This window comes from Pseudopodoces humilis, chromosome 13 (genome assembly GCF_049639895.1).
Source record: "Pseudopodoces humilis isolate 2021_Gansu_Grassland_sample_001 chromosome 13, ASM4963989v1, whole genome shotgun sequence".
NCBI classification, from domain to species: domain Eukaryota; kingdom Metazoa; phylum Chordata; class Aves; order Passeriformes; family Paridae; genus Pseudopodoces; species Pseudopodoces humilis.
The window spans coordinates 2,583,813-2,602,756 of NC_142212.1; the positions used below are offsets into that span (position 1 = coordinate 2,583,813).

The 18,944-nt window shown below is 40.3% G+C and overlaps 1 protein-coding gene across 17 annotated transcripts in view; it reads left to right on the top strand.

The window, feature by feature from the left end:
• The window catches only part of ATP2B2 (ATPase plasma membrane Ca2+ transporting 2), a 395,747-nt gene that overhangs the window by 276,701 nt on the left and 100,102 nt on the right, over positions 1 to 18,944 (top strand). For all 17 annotated transcript variants that reach the window (XM_088061667.1, XM_088061651.1, XM_088061658.1 and 14 more), the window contains one exon: positions 5,441 to 5,638. In XM_088061667.1, the coding sequence (XP_087917793.1) occupies positions 5,441 to 5,638 (198 nt within the window). The remainder of the gene's footprint in view (positions 1 to 5,440; positions 5,639 to 18,944) is intronic.

The following is an 18,944-nucleotide window of genomic DNA, read 5'->3' on the forward strand; positions in this document are numbered from 1 at the left end:
TAATTGAAAAAATGGCTTTATATTCAGTGTGCAGGAACTGGCAGATGTAGATAAGGAACAGAGAAAATTCATTAAGTGACATTTCTCCAGTTCTGTGTTCTTTTTCTCCCTCCAAAAAGGCAACAAAGCCAGATTAAATCATAAATTAATTTAATATACTGCACAACACTGTAGAAAATGTTTTCTATGCAATCACTTTCCTTCTCCTACAAATTTTGCTGAAAACTTTTGGAAAATGAAACCTTAAGAAATTACTCAAGTGCTGGAAGCATCAATAAATTTTCACAATGTTTCCTGAACCTGTGTGCAATATTTGTAAGTAAATTTAACCCAAATCTGCACATCTGTTCTAAACACTTGGGTCAAGCAAAGTTGTACTGCACAGCTTTGACCTAGAAAAGCACTTAAATAAAATATTCATGCTTGTGTGGAGAAATGAACCTAAACCCAGCCAGTCTGTGACTCTTTTTGCCACATGGAACAGAAGATGGGAGGCTGCTGCTTGTGCTGGTGAAATGTGAAATCCAAAGTCCTACTGAGCTTCTATTTCCATTCATGTTTTTCAGTCCCCATTGGTTCTTCTCCATGTCCTTGGATGTTTTATATCCTCACATAGAAATGATGTTTTAAATTGCCTTCATCTGCAATGCTCTTTTGCTGTTGTCACAGGGCTCAGGGGAGAAATAAAACAATGATATTCAGGAGATGAAGTCATTGTGTTTATAATGATAAAATAATGATAATACATATGATATAATAGATATAATTTTATTTATTTATATATTTTACATATTTTTATATATTTATGTATATTTATAGAGATTTATGTATATTTATAGAGATTTATGTATATTTTTAGAGATTTATATAGATTTACTTATATTTATATTTATATTTATATTTATATTTATATTTATATTTATATTTATATTTATATGTCTATTTATATTTATATGTCTATTTCTATTTTTATTTCTATTTCTATTTCTATTTATATGTCTATTTCTATTTCTATATTTCTATATTTCTATGTTTCTATATTTCTATATTTCTATATTTCTATGTTTCTATATTTTTATATTTATATATTTATATATTTATATATATTTATATTTATATGTCTATTTCTATTTTTATTTCTATTTCTATTTCTATTTATATGTCTATTTCTATTTTTATTTCTCTTTTTATTTATATTTATATGTCTATTTCTATTTTTATTTTTATTTCTATTTCTATATTTCTATATTTCTATATTTCTATATTTCTATATTTCTATGTTTCTATATTTCTATGTTTCTATGTTTCTATATATTTATATATTTATATATTTATATATATTTATATTTATATGTCTATTTCTATTTTTATTTCTATATTTCTATATTTCTATATTTCTATGTTTCTATATTTTTATATTTATATATTTCTATATTTCTATATATTTATATTTATATGTCTATTTATATTTTTATTCCTATTTCTATTTATATTTATATGTCTATTTCTATTTTTATTTCTATTTCTATTTATATTTATATGTCTATTTCTATTTTTATTTCTATTTCTATATTTCTATATTTCTATATTTCTATATTTCTATATTTCTATGTTTCTATATTTTTATATTTCTATATTTCTATATATTTATATTTATATTTATATTTATATTTATATTTATATTTATATTTATATTTATATTTATATTTATATAATAATAATATAATGATAAATGCTCCACCATGCAAAGTGGAGCAGCAGGAAAGGCATCTCCAGGCTCAGGTGCTGGTGGGGCAGATGTCCCGTGCTGCCCTCGCTGTGCTCATTGCTGGCTGTGCCATCTGGGCACCACGAGCCACCTCCGGCCTGGCCAAGCCCAGCCTCGCTCAGAGCCCCCCTAGGGATAACCAAAATAGCCTTTCCCAGTAGAGCAGCTGATGTGGGAAAGATGAGGAGGGCCCCTCTTGTGCCTTCTTATGAGTTCTGAGAATTTCTGGGAGTTTTGCAGAGCAACCCTCTTGCCTTGCCTCAGAGGCTCAGCCCCATTTCTTTGTCATTTCCTTGCACTCTGCTCGCCCTTTCTGACCTTATTCTACAGAACTCTTAAAATCCGATTCCATCACTTTTCTCCATTGTCTCCTTTCCTTTCTCTTTCTCTCCCTCATTTGAAGGGTTTGTTCATTTCTGGTGTCCAGTGAGAGTTAAAAAAAAAACAGCCCCAAAATTTCAGTGGACAGGATTCTAAGTGATGGCTGGGTCACGGGTGAAGGGAAACCTTTTGGTTTGAACTGAACACTGGATGTCATTTCCCAGGATTTCTAAATGATTTACAAGGAAATAAATTTCATTATTAAAGATGAATATACTCTGGTTTTTAGATGAGACTGAGTGGGTGAGTAATTTCACCAAGACTTAGAGAAAATAATAAAATCATCTGCATAATTTACCCTTGTTTGTGATTCTTAAGGAAAATAATATTAAAAGGAAAGAGTCTGGATGACTGATGTCTGAATTGCAGCATTATGTGGACTACAGTAAGGAAAATAAGGATGACCATGGATGCTTTAGACAGCCTGGTCCTCAGCCTGATGGGGTCTAAATGGACAAATTTTATCTTAGAGAAAAAGCAGCTCTTGGAGTTCCAGTCTCTCCTTGGCTTTGGAGGCTCCTCAGGTGTGCTTTACACACATCATGTCCACAGGACAGGAGCTGTGCCCTCCTGGCAGTGAGGTACAGGGCATCATTTCAACCTCAGGAATTCAGCACGGCCCCGTAAATGTGATTGGGATTATTGAAACCCCCTGCAGCTTTTCCCTGTGCTGTCCCAGCCATCCCTGCCATGCTGGAGAGCTCCAGCCATGTGCTGAGCTGCTGGAGCTGGCTCACCACTGAGCACAAATGTTCTGAGCTGGAAAACAGGCCTTCTTCAGACCTCTGTTCCTTCCATTCTTCGAGTTTTTCCATCCAGAGTTTTGTGTTGCTTCTTGAAGCTGCATCAGGTAAAAATTTCAGCCCCAAATCCCTGTCAGAGGTGCCCGTGGAATTTCCCCTTCATGAGTGAAGTTGAGTGGGTTGAGTTTTGGGGGAATGATGCAAATTGTGGGTCCCATGAGGAGGAGCTGGAAAGGGGCTCAGGCTGGAGCAAAGGAGGCTCGGGGGGAATTTCTGGCTCTGCACAGCTCCTGCCAGGAGGGAGCAGCCAGGGGGGATCAGGCTCTGCTCCCAAGGAACAAGGTCCACAAGAGGAAATGGCCTTGAGGTGTTCCAGAGAAGGTTTAGATTGAATATTAGGAAACATCTCTCCGTGGAAGGGTTGTCAAGCACTGGAGGAGGCTCCCCGGGGGAGTGATGGAGTCACCGTCCCTGGAAGCATTCAAAAACATGCAGGTGTGGTGCCTGGCTGGACTTGGCAGCATTGGGTTAAAAGTTGGATTCAATGATCTTAGAGATCTTTTCCAGCCTTAATGATCCCGTGATTCTCTGAATTTAGTGTAAATCCTTCCATTTGGCAGCCCAGAGTGCCCTGGCTGGGTTTGTGCTGGGCCCTGTCAGTGGCTGCCTGATCCCTCACCCGCATTGCCCAAACCTCTGTGGGGTCACAAAAAAAGGCAGCAATTCCTGTGGCACAGGGGAAAGGATTTTTCCCTGCCTTGGGAAGCTGCCTGGGAGCTCTCAGAGGAGTTTGAGCCCTGGAGGATGGTGCAGACACTTCCTGCTGGCTGGAACCTGTCTGTCCCCACTGAGCACCAGGCCCTGCAAATGAATTGAGGTGAGGCAATAACAGCACGCCCTGATCTGCGGGAGGGACTCGGGTTTCTCCCCAGCTGAAGGGGAAATGAAACTTTGATGAGTCAACCAAGAGCCAGCAGCTGTAAGGAGACACCTGAAGAGAAAGGTGAGTCAGGATCCTGGATCAGTGGGGCAGGGAAGCATCGCTTTTGTCCCCAGGAAATGGAGGAACCACCCAGGAGGGGCCATGGGGCACGGCGTGGGGACCCTTGGCATTCCCCACTGCTTGAAGGGGGTGTTTGCAGGGCTTCCCATTCCTCAGGTGTCCCACATGCTCTGGGGCAGGCAGGGATTTGCCCCGAACCTCTGGAGCCCAGGAATGCTCACGGCGTGGGGTTGATGGTTTCCTCCCTCACAGACACCTTTCTGTTCCTCCAGGGTCAGCTCTGCTGTTTTCCTGGTGTCATGTAAGGATGGATAGCCATAAATAGCCATAAATAACCATAAATAACCATAAATAACCATAACTAACCATAAATTACATTGCTGATCACGTTCAAAACCTAAAGTTTTGTGAATGTTCCAGCTGGGCTGGGATCTTCTCTAAATAAGACAAGAGGAAACAGCCTCCAGGTGCACCAAGGGAGGTGTAAATTGGATATATTGGAAACATTTCTCCATGGGAAGGGTTGGCCGGCATTGGAACAGGCTGTGCAGGGAAGTGGGGGAGTCACCACCCCTGGAGGGATTTAAAAGATGTGTGGATGTGGCACTTGAGGACAGAGGCTGGTGGTGGGATTGGGAGTGCTGGGGGAGCAGTTGGACTTGATGAACCTGGAGGTCTTTTCCAAGCTAACCAATTCTGTGATATCAGGTATTGTTTGGCAGAAATACAGAATGCTTCTTGCAGATTTTTATGCTGCTCAGAGGGATATTTGGGCTCAGTTATTTTACCCTGACGCTTCCAAGTATTTATTTGTTTGTTTTGTTTTGTTTATCTGGGAAGGCACCAGAAGTGCAGCCTTTAATATCATTAAAAAGGAGGGAAATAAAGCACCCAAGTGGATTGTTCAGCACAGCCACCCATGGTTATCCTGCATCCTTAAACTGAAATGCTCTGAAGCTGAAGCATCATGTAAAATACATGGAGCCATATTGTTTCCTTTCGCCTTTCTGTGCATATTTAACTTGTCACTTTGCCTTTTTCCCATGACAACAATGTGATGCAGCTCATTCCAGGGATGTGCTGAAGTCCGTTTGCAGCCAGAACTTGCTTTGAAGTAAGGGAGGCTTTATCAATTTATGCTTTGCGATCACAACAAAGTTTTGTGTGAGCTGCTACAGGTATTACCAAAACCTTCCATCAGCTTCATCCCAAAAATAATATCTTTGTGCTTTAAGGTCTATTTGCAGAAGTCATTTCTTGTATATATGTACACACACAGGTCTTATTAATATAAACCTCTGAATTCAAAGACTTTTTAATGATTAAACCTGGCAGAAATTAGTGGTAGATGGAGCTCATGAGAATTCTGTTCAGAATATCAGGACAAATCCTCTTGTGAAAGCACAGTTTAAGTGTAATATTTGTTTGTTAATATGCCATAGGTGCTACAGCTTGGAATTTTTCTTGGAGAAGTAATTTATAGGAGTGCATTTTCTATTTCACAGCAATTTGACCTGATTTTATTTTATTTTATTTTCTTTACAGGATTAGCCGGCACTGCTGCAGACCTAGAAAAAAGAAAGCTTATTTTTGGAAAAAATTTTATACCTCCAAAGAAGCCAAAAACATTCATACAGCTAGTTTGGGAAGCGTTGCAGGACGTGACTCTTATAATCTTGGAAATTGCAGCCATCATATCTTTGGGGCTTTCGTTTTATCAGCCACCTGGAGAAGGGAATGAAGGTAAAAACTTTTCACAGAAGTCATCTCAGTTTGAGCAAAGCGTGTCCTAAATCTCAAATCAATTCCATCACCACCCTCCAGAAGGTCACTAACAGGAAATTTCCACGTGGTTTGTTCCTGATCCCATTACATCTGGTCCTGACATATTTTTCTTTTCATCTTGACGTTTCTTTATGCAAATGCTGAACCTCATGACGTGAGTTAAAGGAAAATCATAGCGTTCTTGTGAAGCTGGAGTGGTTTTGATACAGTTTTCACCTTTGAGCCTGCATTTGGAGTGTGTTTGATTCATCCTTTGTGGTTGTTTATCACGTATTATGGATGAGAAAGATGTGATTGCTTATGTAACTGCTGGATCCCATTGCAGGAACGCAGACAAGTCTCCAGTTTACACCAGATGAAGGCTTGAACTCAGTGAGATTCACACATTTCAGTATTTTTAGTGGTGCAGCTCAGGCTCGTGAGCCTGGCTCCAAAGGGAATATTGGAGCAGAGTCCTGTTACTGATAAATATTCTCCATATTCTGCAGAGCCTTTCTGGCAGCAGGAAGTTTTACCACCCTGCCTGCCCCCCTCCTTTCTCCCCTTTCCTCCCCCCTCTTTGGAAAGCACTCTTGAATTCACATGCTTAAAATATTTGTTCCTCTCCATAAATGCAAGATTTCCATTTCTGGCAGCTGATCCAGATTTTTCCCTCCCCCCTCTCCTGCTCCCTCCTAGACTTCTAAAGCTGGATCAAACATGCTGTGTGAAATGACGTGAGCAGCTTGGCAAATGTAGGAAGAATGTCTTCCTCTAAATATAGCCCTGAAACGCTTTTTACATTTGCTGCAGTTTCTTTTGGCTGCTTTCCTTGCAGCCCCTTCCTCCTTCCCTTCCCATTCAGTGGCACAGGCAGCACGTAGCCATGCACAGCTCCTGGGTCGTGCCTGGGGTTCTTTAATTCCTCTCTAAATAACTGGGAACCTTTCATTGCTTTCTCTCTGAGTTTTGAATATGTCAGCTTTGAATATGTTGAATTTGATTCAGCAGGTGCTCGATTTAGGCATGAAAAGATAAAGGAGTTAATTTATTTTTTTTTAACTAAAGAAAATGTATTTTTTGTATTAAGAAAATGTATTTATTGGAATTACCTTATGTAACTGGTGGGATACCTTGGGGACACTATAAACCATGAGAGATTCTTTAAAAAATTAAGATTTAGCTTAGACTAAATGTACAGATTGCTTAAATTAATTATTTTATTTTATTTTATTTTATTTTATTTTATTTTATTTTATTTTATTTTTTTATTTTATATTATTATTTTATTTTATATTATTATTTTATTTTATTTTTATTTTATTCTATATTATTTTTCTATTCTATTCTATTCTATATTATTTTTATTTTATTTTATTTTATTGGAAAGAAATTTTGACAGCATGATTTCTTCAGGTTTTAGAAAGAGGGGAGATGTGTCATCAGGCAGTGGGGGCTTGTTTCTTTCTTTTTCAAATTGTTATTCTTATTATTTTGATCCTGCATTTGAAATGTTTCTTTTCCCAAGGGAAGATGGGAGCCAGCTGAGATTCTGAGGGAGTCTGGAAAGGTCAGCAGCACAGTCTGGGAAAATGTCTTTGTGTTTTCCCACAGCACAACATTTTATTCAATTGTCACTGCTTTCCCTGCTTTAAGAATTGTTTTCCTGAAAGGTTTTGCCCCAGTTTACACAAGAAGAAAAATAAAATTAGTGACTGTCTTGTAACCCAATTTTTGGAACACATTGTAAAGGTCTTCCACATGTTTTCTGGAAATCTTTCTTTGAGCAGTTGTATAAATAATTCCCTTTAATTTTAAAATTAGTATATCATAAATTGCTGCTGAGGATACCTTTAATTTATTGGTATTTATATATTTATATACCAATTTATTTTATACCTTTTATTTATTGGTAGAAGACCTTTTTAAAAAGTCCTAAACACTGGAAAATGGACATATTAAGTTTGATTTTGCCTTGGTGAAGTGGGGACTACACCAAGGCACTTGAACTTGATTTTAATGGGTTTGTCTTCAGTATTTTTCTTTCCTGACTCTCCCCAGAATGAAAATTTCATTGAAATATATGCTTATTTGCAACTTTTATGTTGTTTTTTTCCCCTTGAAAAAATACTTTCTTCTGAAAGTACAACCAGGTGTCAGAATGAAGAGCTGGCACATGTTGTTCTCTATTCTTGGTCTTGCTTCCTCTTTTAAATTCTAATTTTTTCTTTTGTTTTTCCAAATGAAATGCATTTTCATTTTGAAAATAACTTAACAGGACTGTTCTTTCCAGACTGATTTGTTCAATTATCACTGCCAATATTCTGAACTCGTCAACTTCTTGCTTGGAGTAACTTGAAAAGTTGCCACCCCCTAGAAGTGACAGTCTTGCTTTGGAGGATTAAAGGATAACAATAATTATTATTAATAGTAATTATTAACAAATAATAATATGGAAACAAGAGACTTTAGGACACAATGTCAGGGAAACACCACTTATGTTTCTAATAGAGCATTTATCTGCCTTAATTTAATATATTTATAGCTGCTCTCACACATCCTAGAATTTTATCTACCAACGGCATTACTGGTTAATATAATAAGTTGAACTAATCTGTATTTTTAAAAATTAGTATAACTCTTTCTTTTCTTGACTTTTGAAACCCACTCATGACTTTTGGTGCTGTAACAGAATGAGCATTTAATTGCTTTCTGCAGTTGAAGTGCAAAATAATTTTCTCCTGGAGCTTTTGAAGGAGAAATGCAGGATAAAATCCACACATCCAGTAAATATCGGAGCACATGAACTGCTCAGGAGCCTTGGGTGAGGGTGGAGCCTCATGGATGTGAGTGTTCACATCTTCAGAGCTGGGTGAGTCTTGGAGAACATTTTATCGACTTCTGGTGCAGTCAAGGAATCTGATCTAGAGGAATCCCTGGATAAAAGTGCACTTTTATTGCTTTTCCAGAAGCCACTCCAGCTCTTGCTTTTCATATTCCCTATCGTTCTCAGGAGTTGTTTGGATGATCTGCTTTGTACCCCCTTTCACCATCTGACAGGCCATTAGAAGCAGCTGAGAACTCCTGCATAAATTACTGTGAGCCCCTTGGCCATTGCTGAGCCACACGGAATCAGATTCCTGCCCTTTCAGAAAAGTGCAAAACTGCGGCTGCATTTTAGCAAATTCATCCTGGGAGAAAATTCCCAGTGCAAGTGGAGCTTTACTACAGCCAGGATCACACAGGGGTGTGGCTGGGGCAAGGTAAAAATACTTTGTTCCTCAGAAAATGCCCTTCTGTGTCCGGGGTTTGTGGATTGAAGCGTGTTCCCTGGCCGTGCAGAGTGGGGGATATCTCAGAGATATCTGTCATCTCTCCGAGGGTTTGATGAATGTGTGAGATCCTGGCTTCATCTGAATTTTTTTTGTAATGTAGATTAGAGGTAGTCCAGGATTAAAATGGAAATGTTTGTGTATGAGTATAATGTGAAATGTATCTAAAGAAATGCCCTGTCCTGTTTTTAAAGACAATGTTTGAGTAGGAAGAGCTCCTTCATGAGAGCAAGCAATGGACTCAAACCATTGCATTGCTCCAGGAATCAGGACATCCTTTAGGAAAGAGTGCTTGGACTCAGAAATCCAGCAAGGGAATGGGAAATGGCAGGGCTTCTCTTGGCCATTCCAAATATCTGTCTTACTGTGCCTGCAGAAATGCAGGACTCTCCTTCTCTGCCTGGTCGTTTGTTATTTTTGGTGGGTTTTTCTTGTTTGTTTGTGGGGATTTTTAGGTTTTTTTGTTTGTTTAGCTGGTTTGCTTTGGTATTTTCCTCACTCTTTTCCCTCAGAGCTCTGCTGGAGCAGTCACTTTGGCAGAAATTCTCTAATGGCACTTTGCAGCTCTGTCCCTTTCTGGAGCTGCTTTGCCCAGTCCCCCGGCAGCATTCTGCTGCTTTGGTGCCTCCCCCATCTCTATCCATGTGAACTGGTCAAAAATTCCCAGAGTCTTCTGAAAACACCTTCAGCAGCAATTTCTGAGCCCTCTGAGTCCTTCTTGTCTCTGTCTTCAGCCCCTGCATCTCATGTGGATCCCCTTGCAAAAACTGCTGATGTCAAGCCCTGACAATCATCTGCTGTTTACAGGAGTGTAACAAACCTTTTAACTGTTCTTCCTTGAATTCTCTTTCCTTCTGTGGATTGCAAAGGGGGGAGAAGGCAGCCTGAGGTAAGAAGTTTTAACATCCCAGTGTTTACCAGGAAGCCCCAGGCAGGATGTCTATTTTCCATTGTACAGCTTTCTGCAGCTTAAAGGTGGAATAAAAAGGAAAAGTGTTTTTGGTTCAGGCAGCTTCTGTTAAAATTCCCAAGGCAAAAGTCTGGACTGAAAAGAAAGTTTAATGATCAGCTACATTGCTCAGTGCTGCTCAGCAGGGCTTTGGCTGGGTTACCCTTCCCTTCACTCATGCAACAAGTTGGAAAATACAGGAACAGGACATGGTCCCCTGAAATTTGGGGCTCCCAAGCCACTTGCATTGAGTGTTGGTGGTTTCATGCTGCTGCTGCTGCCCAGGGTCGGAGCTGGGGTTCCTGCTGGCTTCTCATGACCTAAAAGAGACTTTACTTCATGGGGTTCACCACTCAGGTGTTTTCTTACCATTTTTATAATGTGCCACATTGCTCACTGGGGATTCAAGCTGGAGATTTAAACCAGAAGGGACATCCAGGAACTGGAGAGAAGGTGCAGCTGCTCCACAGCTCCTGTGAGGATGCTGCCTTACCCTGTGTCTGTGCCGAGCCTCCCCGTGGAGGCAGGAAAGGTCCTCCCTGCAAAAGCCAAGGCAGCCAAGCAGTGTTTATATTAAAAAACTGTAAAAATCAGTCAGAGGGAGAGAAGAAACCCAAAGCCACATGATTTCCCCATCTCCTTGTCCAGATCTCTTGCATGGGGTTGGAAGTGCTCTGGTGTTCCCATCTTCTCCCAGGTTCCTGCCTGTGGAATACAGCTCAAAATGTGTCTTTAGACATTTCATGTCTTTGAGCAGGTCTGGAAATAAATCACAGTGAGGAAGATTTGACCAGTTGTTGGTTTGGGTATGTTTTGTTTAATGGAGAGGACTTAAATGAAAGATTTTCAGTGCCCAAAAAAGTTTTACTGGGAGGCACTGGTTAAAGTGTACACACACAGATTGTGGAGTCCATTTTTCACCTTGATCTGGACTTCATAACTGGGAAAAAGTGAAAAAAATTAAAAATTTTATTAATAGTAGAAAGCATACCTATAAAAGAAGAATAACTAGATATGAAAAAATAAAGAGCAAATGGCAACAAGCTTATTTTTCTTAGTTAGGAGTGAAAATGCTGAGTGTAACACCAGCTAGTTTGAATTTCTGTGCGGTTTGTACTGATGTACATGGAAAAAAAACATTATTCCCATTCATTTGGACAGTCTAATTCTCCTCCATGCAAATTCCCTACCTTGGAATTCAGCTGGAGCAGAACAGCTGCAACATTGTGTGTGCTAGGCTCAGGTGCAATGTCCTCTTCTAAAGATGTGATGTCTGTCCCAATCCCCCAGCATTCATTTTTTCCTAAAAAAAAAAGGAAGTAATTAAAACCCATTGGAATAATATGAAATTGAGCCACTGCTCCCTCAAAACACTTCAAAATGTTGTTATTGTGGCTGTGTCATTTTGTGGTTCCAGCTCTCACCTTTCCTTAGGTCAGTTTGTGTCAGGTTTCCTGCTTTAGGCTGCTAAAGGGAATTTCAGGGTTTCAGGGAAGGTGAAATAGGCAGGAAAAGCCCCTTTCTTTGTTGCCATATTTGTCAGGACTGCTTGACCATAGATTAGATAAAGTTCTTCCCTTTTTTTTCTCCCCAGTTTTTAAACTGTGATTTTCTTCCCTTTACTTTCTTTGCCAATAATTGTGGCAGAACTGAGCTCATTTCAGTAATTTCAGGTAGGTGATATTTGGAATTTCTCACTCATTCCGTATCCAATTCTCAACAATTTTCTTCCCACTCTTCCAGCAACATTTTTCTTTCTCACACTTACTGCCCAGATTAACAAAACTTCTTCTCTTCCCTTTCCAAGAAGCGTTGTGTCTCAGGAAATGGCTTCTGGTAGATTTTTCCTTTTTCTTTTTATTTTCCCTGGGGATTCTAGAAACCTTCCATGTCTGTGATGAAATCATCTTGTTCTTAGATTGTATAAACGCAGCAGATGCCTGGTGAGGAAACCTGGAAATAGAATCCCGCGTGCGCAATCGCGGCTTGGCTCGGGAGCGGCGCGCAGGTGTCGCCAGGGCAGGAGGCGACCCTTGCATCCACCAGGCATGGCAGGATTGGCTCTGCAGGAGCTCTGCCACCTCATCTGCTCTGGGAAATGGCACTGGGAGCTGTGAAATCCTCTGGGGAGGGCGTCCAGCTCCTGCCAAGTGCAGGCACGTCGGGGTTATTGGGTTTGGCTTCCTCGCTGTCGAGCGTTTGTGTTGTTTTAGGCGCAGAAATGAGCACCGGCTCAAGAGCTCATGGAAACAAGGAATTCTCCTGTGCCCCTTGGCTTAAACGGCCCAGGGGAATAAACAGTTGGTTTAAAAAGCACTGATTGCTGGGGAACTTGAACCAAATTTAATTAAACTGAATTAAAAGTAACCTGAGATGAATAGCCACATGAAGGTCTGGTGCCGTCCTCTGAGGAATTCGGTTCATTTGCTTCCTAGTGAGGCACAATTGAATAGAAACTCAATGTTTTAATGTAGCATTTATCAATTTTTTACCTTGTCTTCACCTTTTCTGCCCTGCCTACATTTCCCTTAGCATTTTCATTCAGGAGGGCAATTGAATGCATAATGAAGCACATCCATTTTTGTAAATCCTGTGCCAGACTTTTCCATCCTGAGGGTCTTGCAGGGCCCATTCAAGATCCCATTTTCCACAGGAAAACGTTGCATGCATCTCCCTGTCTCTAAAAATCTGTCACCCTTTCATTAATATGCAGTTAATCAATTTGATTAATGAGTGAAAAACTCAGGAATGTCAGAAATGAGTCAGCTGAACAAAGTTAATTCTCTAGTCTTTTGTGGTAGCTTTACATCTTAATCTTTTTTTTTTTTTAGAGCATTTTACATGTGATAACGTAGATTGCATTAAAAATGCACAAAAGTAGGCAGCACAAAAATCTGGTTTGTAAAGCCAATGTTAACATTATTTTGCAGCCCTCCTAACATCATAACAGCACCTAGAAATAAACAGCTGTAAGTCTTTTGCAATTCCTCCCAGTTATGAAGCCCAGATCAAGGTGAAAAATGGACTCCACAATCTGTGTGTGTACAATTTAACCAGTGTCTCCCAGTAAAATTTTTTTGGGCACTGAAAATCTTTCATTTAAGTCCTCTCCATTAAACAAAACATACTAGAAAAAATATGAAGCCTTTTCAAAAAAAAAGTGAGCCAAAATTCATTCATTTTAACACTTTGCAGTGTTTTGAAGCCTGAATTTTACCCCATTTCATGGCCTGTGTCAGCACAAAGCAAACCATCCCCAACAAGAAATGAAAATATTGGCAGAACTTTGCTGCAGATGCTGAAAACAACAAGTGGTGAACATCTTCCAGCTTCTGATATGTTAGTCTCATTCTGTAAGTCTGCACAGAGAGTTTTACATAATGTTCTGCAGGCACTCAGCAATGAGGAATCAATGGAAAATCATGGATATCAGGGGGTATAAGGGCCACACAGCCTTAAAAGCTGGTGTGTCCTAACAGGAATCCTTCATCATCTTTGCTGCTAAATAAAATCACACTGATCCAGCTGTCACTGCACCAGAGGGTTTTATTGTGCTGCCCAGGGAGGAGCACCCTCAAGAGAAGCTAAACTATTAGAAAATAGCATTTTTTTAATAAAAAAATAGATTAATCTCAAAAGCATAGATTGCTGTCAGAGTTAGCAAAACACAACTTTTAAGGAGTGTTGCTGCACACACTCCAATTCTTTTCCCATTTGTCATCAAAATTAAACTGAGATTCCCCAAGGATTTTTTAAACCGGTCTAAAGAGTCTGTCAGCACAAAGGGGGTGAAGCAGCCTGGAAAACAGGAGAAATGGAGGTTATTTGCCCTCTTCAAAACAGCTTGTTCTGCCAAAACCCCCCATTTAACCTCCTTCCTCCCAAAGTGTGGATGAAGTGAAGCAGCATATGGCTTCTAGAGACATTGCCCCAGTCTGTTTGGCTAAAGAAATTTAGTTCTTGTAAGAACTTGCTTTTTAAATTCCTGCTCTAAATATTGCTTCAATGCGAGGTCTAAGTGTCCAGGAGCAGGTTGGGGCTGCGCTGTGTGTCCCAGCTCCTGTTGTCACCAGTGCTCCTACGAGGCTGAGCTCAGGGCAGCTCATGGTCCCCCTTTGGGTCATCATTCCCTGGAGACACTGCTGGATTTCTGAAACATTTGTGCTTTTGTGTTGTTTCCAGAGGAAGGGACGAACAGGGGCTCCGTGGGGTGAGTGGGTGAGAGCGCTGTGTGATGTGGGGTCACGGGTGCGGGGCTGGGCTGGGCTGGACCCGGTCAGGGCTCAGGATGAGCCTGCAGAGCCTTTCCGAGCTGGGAGAGGGATAAACGTGGCTCTGGCTGGCTCTGGGGGCAGGTGCCAGCCCCAGGGGCTGCTCAGGGGAGCTGACAGCCAGGGCTCACCTGGGCATGCTGCTCACCCCAGGGCAGGACAATCCTGCAGGCAGCCAGGCTGGGCTGGCCCAGAGCTCCCCAACATTCCCTAAATTAGGAAGGATGCCAGGAGGAACGCTGGCTGGATAAATCAGACAGCACTCCAGCCTGGCCTGGCTAATCCCAGCTTGGCAACACCAGCCTAAGGCAAACGAGACTGGAGATGATGAGCAAACTCTCCTGAGGGATGCTGGAGGGGATTTAGTGTCCCACACTCAATACTTCAACCCTCCCTGGCAGACATTTATCAGATTTATCTTTAAAAGGTTCCAGTGATGGAAATTCCTGGATTCCCTGGATAATCTGAGTGTCCCTGCACCATTAATTCCTGGTGTGTCTCTTGTAAGAATTGAAACACAACTCTGTGTTTTGTGCTTTGTGAGGATGTAAAGACCAATTTGTGGTGTTTTACTTTCAGCTGTATTTTGTCTACTTGAAGACAGCCTGATTATAAATGCCAGGGAATAAGAGTTTGTGGAGACTTACCCCCAAATGGGAATTCCTTTCAATGGGAATGTGAAATTTGAGCAGCATGGCAGGGGTACAGAAAATGCAAATATTGCACTGAAGCTGACAGAAGGAGCCAAAATATTACCTTAAAAATATTTATCTGGTTTTTGGAAATTCCCTCAAAATTCCCTCAAATCAATGGGAACCCAAAAGCTCTGAAAACATCTTTATTGATAAAAGTTAATAGCTTATGAAATAAAATATAACAATATAAAGTACAGGAATATTGAATGTTTTCTTATCTCATGGTGATTAAAAAAAATCATTATTAATTCGGCAGTTTAAGATACCAATTAGTATTCAAATTTCCAGAATCTTTATGATGTGACTTTTTAAATTTGAAGTATTTCTGGATCAAGTTCTAGGATTATTTTACTGTTGGAGTTGAGACAAACTGTTACATCCCAAAGTCTGCCTGTGCTTACAGCTCCTCACTGTTGGTGGGCTTGAATTAGAATGTAAAATTATTACCTGGAAAAAAAAAAAAAAAATGTTTAAGCACAGAAACAAAGCAGAAACACCTTTTGGAACAGGAAGGCACTTTGCATGTATGCATATTTTCATGTATATGTATACACAAAAACATAGATCTCTCCTTTTAGAAAAGCAGCATTTAAACAAGTAATTTCAATTAATTTCTGTTTTGCAAAAGTTCTGCTTTTCTGTCCAGGAGATGCTGCTCCTCTTGTTCTGTTAAGTGTGGATAATTAATTAATGTGCAGAAAATATAGAATGTACATTCTAAATGGAGATTATCCTAATTTCCTGCAGCTAAAATGTGAACTAAAATTTTAGTTTAGAATTTGCCTCAGAAATCCCATCTCCTGTCTGTCACCAGTGGCGTTCACACTGAAGGTGTTTTTGGATCTGCATTCATAGGGGATTTCATCCCATCCTTTGGGGTGAAAAGAAACTGAAAAACACAGTCCAGGACACGATTCCTTGGCACAGAGATCTGCACTGTAAAACTGCTTTTATAGGGCCACGCTGATATTGGGAGAACTTTTTGATGTGAGACATGATGACAGAATTTTAATCTTTTACTGTTTCCTCACCCCTTAAAGCTTCTCAGCACGAAGGAATGGAGATGAGAAATGGAATGAAAGCAAAAAAACGCTGCAGTTCATGAGGGGGTTTTGTGGCTGAGCTCTACAAATCTTCCTGATGTCCTTTGGCCAGGTTTTCTCCTTCTCCTGAGTGAGGCAGGGACAGCACCAGGAGAGGCCCAGGTGCTCCAGGACTGCCTCCAAGGGCACTCACTGAATTTTCTGGGATTGCAGGTTTTTGGGGTTTTTTTTGGTTGAAGCTCCTCAATTGGAAATTTTCTTTATCAGTTCCTTTTCAGCTCTGAAACTCTGAAAACTCTGAATGGCTCTTTGGGGATCTGTTAAATCAGTCACCTTTCCTCAGCAACCTCTCTCTGCAGGGCCTGCACGGTGGAAAAAGTTGGCAATTTCTCTCTAAATGGGTGTGTGAAGTGTGTCAGAGCTTGGAAAAGGCTTCTGCTGGCATTGAGCATCATCAAAACAACTACAGGAAGTAGTTAGGAAGTTATAGTTGTAGCTAGGAAGTTTGAAAAGAAATGTTTGTGTGAGTGTGGTCAGGCATCACTACTCCATCCATCCCCTGCTCCACTCGGGGTTTTAGAAGCTCCAGTGAAACATCTGTCAAAATTTCCAGGCAAAGTCAACCTTTTATCAATTACATTTTCACAAATTTTTGGTGGTATTTCTGTTAAATCCTCTCCTTTAGTACATCTTGTTTTAAAGCACCAAAAAAAAGCCAAACAAACAAGAAAGAAAAGGGAGTATTTTTGGAAGCGAGCACATTTCATTTCTATCAGAACACAGTCAAAGAGGGATGGAACAGCACAAGCATCCATTACTGAGGCAAATGCCACCCCAAACCCCTTCCTCAGTGATTTGTTCTTTTCATCCCTGTGCTTCAGACAGAAAGGGAAGAGGCTCTGTGGATAAGCACAAGACAGACAGCTCTCCTCTGATTATGCATTTATGAGCTATTTGCTGTTCTCTGTCAATGTGAAACGTTTTTCAGGGCTCTATTTAAAGCCGAGTGCCCCGATGAGAGCTGCTTTTTGGGGAACATTTCTGAATTTACCCGGGTTTCTGTGTTTCCTGGGGCTCTCAGTGATCCGAGTGGGAGCTGAGGAAGTGCTCTGAGCCTCCTCTCCTTCCATCTGCACTTCAGAAATGCTGGAAGTGATGCCTTTTTGGGGTTACCTAAAAACAGAGGCCAGACAGAACTAAGGGAATAAAAAGCAGTTTCTATTTATTGAAGGGTCTCCAGGTACATTTTGGGCTGCACCCAAAAATGGCCAATGGGTCCCAGGTCTGACACTTTTCTAAGCTGGGTCCATTTGCACATTGGGGGTTCATCTCCCAATTGCAGCTGCAGGGAATGAAGTCATTTAGGGCAGCTTTGCTGCCCCCAAGTCCCTTTTGTTTCCATCTCTCAGGCCTGGGGCAGTGAGGTGTCCTTGATTGCAGGCCTGGGGAGGAATTGCTGTGTCTGAGCAGGATGGGGAAGCAGCAGCTGAGCCTGCACATGGAGGTTGGAGTCAGGCACTAAAGAACTGCAGCACTACAAATGGATGAAAAATACAAAAGCTGAAATCCTAAAGCATCAGAGGTCATCAGGAATTACTCCATGAGAAATGGGAGCCTTCTTCCTGTTTTTAGAACTCAGCTGCAGCTTTATCTCTGACATGGCTGCTTAGCTGCAGCTCCAAACTTAGCAGATTTCCCCCACATGATACACATTTTTGCCTTCATCCATTTGTGTTTTAAAAGACAACTTTATCCCAGGAGCTGCAGTGCTCCCTCTGCCATTTTTTTTTCCCTAATAGCAAGGTTAGAATTCTAAATCAAACTTAATTAAACTTTTCCAAGTGAGTAAATGTCAACATATGGACAGCCACTTCCCTGCTAATATCAAGCTAACAGAAATTCTAATTTCTAATTGGTTTTATTCCTAATGATTTGTTTGCATTGGCACAATAGCCTATTCTAAATGTGGTCTTGCAACATGTGATCATGAAATAAAAAAAAAAAGGATTTATTTTCTCCTTCTTTTACTCTGAATTAACCAATGACATTTATTAGTGTTCCATCCAGAGCTCTGGGATCACAGTTCCCTACACTGCTAACTCAATTTAGTCCATACATCTTTCAAACTGAGTTTGTGTTTTACATTGATTTTTTTTTTCATAGCTATGACATTTGGACAGGCTGATCTGAGGGGGATCCCTTATTTGTGCTGTGTGTTCTTCAGTGCTGTAAATTGGCTTTTGATGAAGTCTGAACCAAAAATACTTTTCTGGTAGAGTCAAGGCTGACTCTACTCCAGGCAGAGTTTCTGGGGGTATCACAGCTGGCTGCTAAGCCAGATTTCTCAATGCATTTTTATAGTGCACTGGAGCATCTTTATTCCGTGGAAAACCCCGAGAAAAAGGGTCTAAACTGAGAAAAACTGTGTAAGGTGAAGACCATGTGCACCTGTTCTGCATTCTTGGAATAGTGACTTAAATTTGGAGACTTTTGTAGCTCTATTTTTTCCTATATCCTGCATGAATACAAACAGAGCTTCAACTTTCACCAGAACTTTCCTTGTGGGCCTTGATATTTGTACTGAAATGAAAAGCAATGTCAGAATCACTTGTTATTGACAAATGTACTTTTCATGTTTGATTTTTTTTTTCGCTCTTTCTACAGAGAGAGTTAAATAATATTGAACATATTTCTTTATGGAATAGTTGTAGGTCATACTAAGAGCTCTTTCTTTTTGAGAGAAGGTCACTGTAACAATTACCCCAGCACAGCCTTCCTTGCACTATAGAATACATTGTCCTGTAATTTTGGCTCACAGCCTCTCTTTTAACCCCTCAAATAATTATTACCTACAGAATTTTAAAGAGGAGTGATTATTTAATTTTTTTGTCTTTTTGTAATATTTTTTTTTTCTTTGTTTAGCAATGCCTGTGAAGCTGTTTAGAGTTGTTTATTATTAAGGGGGTAAACAAAACACTTGTTCTGCAAATTCCTA